This window comes from Vicia villosa, linkage group LG5 (genome assembly GCF_029867415.1).
Source record: "Vicia villosa cultivar HV-30 ecotype Madison, WI linkage group LG5, Vvil1.0, whole genome shotgun sequence".
NCBI lineage: Eukaryota > Viridiplantae > Streptophyta > Magnoliopsida > Fabales > Fabaceae > Vicia > Vicia villosa.
Window position 1 is genome coordinate 5,419,835 of NC_081184.1, and position 5,943 is coordinate 5,425,777.

General features: G+C 32.9%; 1 protein-coding gene across 1 annotated transcript; it reads left to right on the top strand.

Moving 5' to 3' along the window:
- The first annotated feature begins 2,259 nt into the window (after positions 1–2,259).
- Positions 2,260–3,588, top strand: LOC131606177 (uncharacterized). The gene has a single exon (XM_058878446.1). The coding sequence runs from the start codon at positions 2,377–2,379 to the stop codon at positions 3,496–3,498; it is 1,122 nt and encodes a 373-aa protein (XP_058734429.1). The 5' UTR covers positions 2,260–2,376; the 3' UTR covers positions 3,499–3,588.
- The last annotated feature ends 2,355 nt before the right edge of the window (positions 3,589–5,943 follow it).

A 5,943-nucleotide genomic window follows, 5' to 3' on the forward strand; every position in this document is an offset into this window, starting at 1 on the left:
CAAGCTCATTGCCAAAGTCATGACATCTAGATTGGGAAAAGTAATAGGCTCCATTGTTCACCAAAGCCAGACAGCTTTTATCCCCGGAAATCATATTCAAGATAATATTTTACTAGCTTTTGAATTGATTAATGGTTATAGCAGAAAGAGTGGTCCCCCGAGATGTATGATCCAAATGGACCTCCAAAAAGCTTACGATTCTATCGATTGGAATGCCCTGGAGGTAATTCTGAGAGAGATGAATTTTCCTCATAGATACATTAGATGGGTAATGCTGGCTGTCACGACTGTATCGTATAGATATAAAGTGAATGGTGATCTGACTGAGTTCCTTGTGGCTAAGAGAGGTCTCAGGCAAGGAGACCCTCTCTCCCCTATGCTATTTGTTCTGGTTATGGATTACCTGTACCGTGTGCTGCAGAAAATGAAGGATAATCCAAACTTCAAATATCACTCCAAATGTAAGAAGTTGGGCATTGTCAACCTCAGCTTTGCTGACGATTTACTCCTGTTTGCCAATGCTGATACCACATCTGTCAGACTATTGATGCACACTTTCAATAAATTCTCTTCCTCTACAGGTCTAGCTGCCAATCCTCAAAAATGTATGATTTTCTATGGCAATGTGGATCAAAATACAAAGAACATGTTATCCCAAATAACTAATTTCAGGGAGGGAGCTCTACCTTTTAGGTACCTGGGCATACCTCTTTCGAGCAAAAAGTTATCTGTTACCAATTGCTTAGTGCTGGTTGAAAGAATAACTGGAAAAATTCGGCACTGGACGAATAACCTGCTAAGCTTTGCTGGGAGGCTACAACTTGTGAAAAGCGTCCTGTTTGCAATCACCAACTATTGGTTCCAATGTGTTCCCTTGCCGATGAAAGTGATACACACTGCTGAAGCTGTATGTCGATCTTTCCTGTGGTCAAGCAGTGATAAGATAACAAGAAAATCTCCGGTCTCCTGGGAGCAAACATGTCGGCCAAAGAAAGTGGGGGGACTGAACATTATTGACCTCAAGATTTGGAGGAAAGTTAGTCTTCTGAAAATGCTCTGGAATCTTAGCGGCAAATCTGATAGCCTATGGATAAAATGGGTGCATTGCTTTTATATAAAAAACAAGAACATTATGAATGTCCCTATTAAAGCTTCATGGTCCTGGATTTTAAAAGCTATACTAAATCAAAGGCAAACAGGGATGGCTCTCCCTTGTTAGGACAAAATGATGCAGCTGAGCAAATTTAAGAACCGAGAAATGTATCATGCTCTTCTGCCTGCTCAACCTGCGGTACAATGGCAGAGATTAGGTTTCAAAAACATTGCTAGACCAAAAGCTCAGTTTATTATGTGGGTCGCTTGCAATAACAAACTCCCTTGCAAAGAAAGACTCCATCGGTTTGGCTTACTAAGTACCAGCAAATGCACATTCTGCAATGCTATTGAAACACTGAATCACTTGATGTTTGAATGCCCAGTTACTTATGTGATTTGGGAATTTGTGCTTAATTGGTTGCAACAGGGCCACTCACCTCTTAGATGGGAAGAGGAAATTAAATGGGTGATGGAGAAATGCAAAGGAAAAGGTAGCAAAGCAACAATCCTCAAATGTGCATTTACTGAAACTATATATGAAACATGGATATTCCGGAACAGGTGCTGTTTTGGGAGATCAAAGGAGAGTGACAATGTTAACATTGGTCCGAGTATTATTGATTATATTGTCTATAGGAGCTGGCCGAATCATAAACTTAGGAAGTATGTTGCTAAGTTAATGATGTAAAAGTTAGTTGCTGAGCGGCGGGATCTCGTGATCGCCTTGTTCTTCATTGTTTTTGGGTTGAATAAAGTATCTTCATTTCCAAAAAAAAAATAAAAAAAAAATAATAATAATAATAATAATAATAATAATAATAATAATAATAATAATAATAATAATAATAATAATAATAATAATAATAATAATAATAATAATAATAATAATAATAATAATAATAATAATAATAATAATAATAATAATAATAATAATAATAATAATAATAATAATAATAATAATAATAATAATAATAATAATAATAATAATAATAATAATAATAATAATAATAATAATAATAATAATAATAATAATAATGGTGAGCCCAAATCGTAATTCCAAAAAATAAAGCCCAATAAAATAGTTAAGTCCAATATCCAGTTCTTCTCTAACCTAGATATAAATATGTTTTATGGGATCTCTGTCTCCAAACCAGATTGTTTTTATCAGATATACCAACAGTTTTGACAAGCGATTATCACCCCCTGCCTCCGAACCAGATAGGTTTTTTTTACCAGTTCTACAGCAACTAAATTGTGCAAATCGAAATCAGACTTCATCCAATGCCGACTCGGAGGCATATCACAATTCCTCCTTGGGCCCAACTTCATCAGGATGTCCTTGACGTCATTTCCCAAAAACTTGATTTTGACGACCTCTTTCAATTTTCTCGTGTTTGCAAAGATTGGAGAGTTTTTTATAAAACAATAGATAAATCAAAATTCTTGACATCCCAAGAACCACTACTTGTTGAGTTTTTTCAACATCCTGTTAAGATACCGTATTCCTTTACCAGCCTACCCACTCAAAAAGTTTATCCTTTGAAGAAGATGATGACCAACATGTTGAGTTATTCCAATAACAACTTCCCTATCTATGTTACCTATTCTAGTGGGTATTTCATTCTTATTGATGATAATTCTTCATTCCTGCTCATCAACCCATTCACACGAATACAGAAGAAGGTAATCTGTACATCCGCCTTTTTTGAATTTAGTCCCTCATATGAACATACATACCGTGCATTACTTGCTTTTGACAAATCCTCTGAGGAGGATTTTGTTTTATTATTTTTATTCATTGATTGTAACTCTTTGCATGTCTATCAATCTCGAAATAATGGTTGGGTTACATATTGCGACGAGGAGGATGACGATGCCGTTGTTGACTTTGTGGCTTTGAACAATATAATATATGTTGTTACTGAGGAAGCCAAGATAGGGGTACTCTGTTTGGATAAACCAAAAATTGAATATCTACCAATGGTGAATTCTCCTGACATAGATGCTAACTTATCATTCTTTAACTTGGTTAAATGTGGTCAACAACTTTTACTGGTTCGATTAAATCCAAGTCTCAGCCCTGCTATTACACGCGGTGCCCCTCCGCCAGAGAGAAAAGCTTACAAGATAGACTTCTCAACCATGACTTATGTTGAACTTGAAACCTTGGGGGACATTGCATTATTTTATGTTTCCTGTAGAACCTGTAAGGCATTGATCAACCCAAACAAATGGGGTTATGAGAGCAACTCTGTGTATGAAGTCTACAATTCTATCCGTATCAATAATCCCTTTGTTACTGTTTATAATTGGGATAAAAAATCAGAGAAATACATTGAGCCTCCTAATCCTAGAACAAAGGGCAGTTTCTATGATTGGTGTTTTAGACATCCTGACATATGAAGTAGATTGTGTAGATTGTTCTCTCTTTGAGTAAACTTTGTTCACCATGTTACTCTCTATTTATTTATCAATCAAGTGTATTTTGGATCATTTTTCATAATTTTGGTTCACCATGTTACTCTCTATTTATTTATCAAGTGTATTTTGGATCATTTTTCATAATTTTGGTTCACCATGTTACTCTCTATTTATTTATCAAGTGTATTTTGGATCATTTTTCATAATTTTGGTTCATTTTGTATCAAGTCACAGGAAAAATTGGAGAAATACATTTCACCTTTCTTTTTCTCCAATTTTATTAACTTTATTGTTTTTATTTGATTTAATTAGAGTTTCGGTTATTTTAAATTTAAACAATTTTGATCCTTATTTTAGATTTTAACAATTTTGGTTACCTTCTTTCTTTTCCACTCAAAATTATTTAAAATAGGAGGACCAAATTGTGTTAATTTAAAATATAAGGACTACTGTAATTTAGCCTTTTTATTTTGTATTCATGATTATAAAATTAATTTTTATTTGATTGGAATAAATAATTAAATCTATTGTTATTTTCAATTTATTCATTTTAAATGTGTTGAATATTATGAAATGATTTTTTTATTTTTTTTATTTTCATAATTAAGCTTTTAAAAATTATGTAATATGATATAATTTGTTAAATTCGTTGAGTTATCCACTTTAACTCCTGTAATAAAATAATTAATTTCCTTTCAAATTGCTCTTTATTTTCTAACAGAAACTTTTTAATCTTTTTTCTTCTATGAATAAAATCCTTAAAATAAAATGTGTCTAATCCTACCATTTTTTTAAAGAAACGGATATACATTCCACTATCTCTTATCACCGATTTTAATGATATGTTGTTATTAAAAATGAAGATATACAAAAAAAATCGCGTTTTCTCTTCTCTCACGTTCTAACTTCCAGCATTCCATCATCTTCTTTATTGTAGTACTATTTTTTTCAATACACACTCTCTTTGGTTAAATGCTTAGAGATTCCTAGGATTCCTTTTTCTCTTCATCCATCTCTACATATTAATCTTTCACCTCTATCAGTCATTATCGTATTACCGCAGGTAGATATCGTCATTTCGTCGTTGTCGCAGAATTTCACTATTTCACCTCCCTTATCATTTCGTCGTTGTCGCAGAATTTCACTATTTCACCTCCCTTATCATTTCGTCGTTGTCGCAAAATTTCACTATTTCACCTCCTTTATCTTTCTTACTATTTTGTTGAAGGTATGTTATTAGTATACTTTATGCACACAAAAATTACTTCATTCAGTTTTTTTGTTGTTATTAGTCAATCTACTTTGTTATTACATGAACAAATTGTAATGTGAAATTTTTTCTACTATAATTTTGCATTTCTTTTTAGTTTTATGTTGTTATTACATTTACGTTGTTATTATTTTAGGCAAATGTGATTTTGCAATTCTTTTTAATCTTCAACTATGATTGCTCATCTTTACTGTAAGTTTAGTTATGTTGATATTATTTCATGAACTTTTCTTATTTTATTATGCTTATTCTAATCTTATTGTTTTATAAACATCATACCAATATTTTTTTCCAAAAAATATGAATACATCGTCAATTTCAAATTGTGTTGATAAATGGGTGAACAATATTCATGAACAAAGTATGGAACAAAGTCAAGAAAGTATTGGCAAAACTAAACCTCACTTAGGAATGGAGTTTCTATCTGAAGCAGAGGCTTATGAACTTTATAATAAATATAGTAAAAGATTTGGGTTTGGTATTCGCCGAGAATATTCAAATAAAAGTCGAATAGATGGAGTTTTGACTTCAAGAAGATTCACATGCTTTAAAGAGGATGCACGAGTTATTGACAAAAGACGCAACCCAACGAGAGAACCTAGAGTAGAAATCAGAACGGGATGCGTAGCACGTATGGTTATTTCACTTGATCGGGAGATTGAGAAATATAAAGTTGTTAACTTTGTAGCTCAACTTAACCACCCTCTTTTGCCGCCATAGTATGTTCATATGATTCACTCTCATTGACATATATCTGAGGCACAAGCATCACAAACTGTCTTGGGAGAAGAATCTGAATTGAGACCAAAAGATTTGCATGAATATATATATCCGAGCAATCTGGTGGAATAGAGACAGTTGGTTTTACCAGACAAGACCTGAAGAATTTGCTTAAAACCAAAAGGAAGCGATCTCTGAAATACGGTGATGTGAGTGCATTGATCAAATATTTCAAACAAGAAAGTGAAAATCCCTCATTCTTTTATGATTTTCAAATGGATGTTGAAGAACAAATAACAAATATATTTTGGGTAAATGCATAAATGATAAATGATTATGGGTACTTTGCTGATATCGTCACTTTTGACACCACATACAAGGCAAATAAGGATTCTCGACAATTGGGAGTATTTGTTGGACTTAATAATCATATGCAA

Bases quoted from the DNA above. Each gene is read 5' to 3' on its own strand.
- LOC131606177 (XM_058878446.1), top strand. From the start codon at position 2,377: ATGCCGACTCGGAGGCATATCACAATTCCTCCTTGGGCCCAACTTCAT.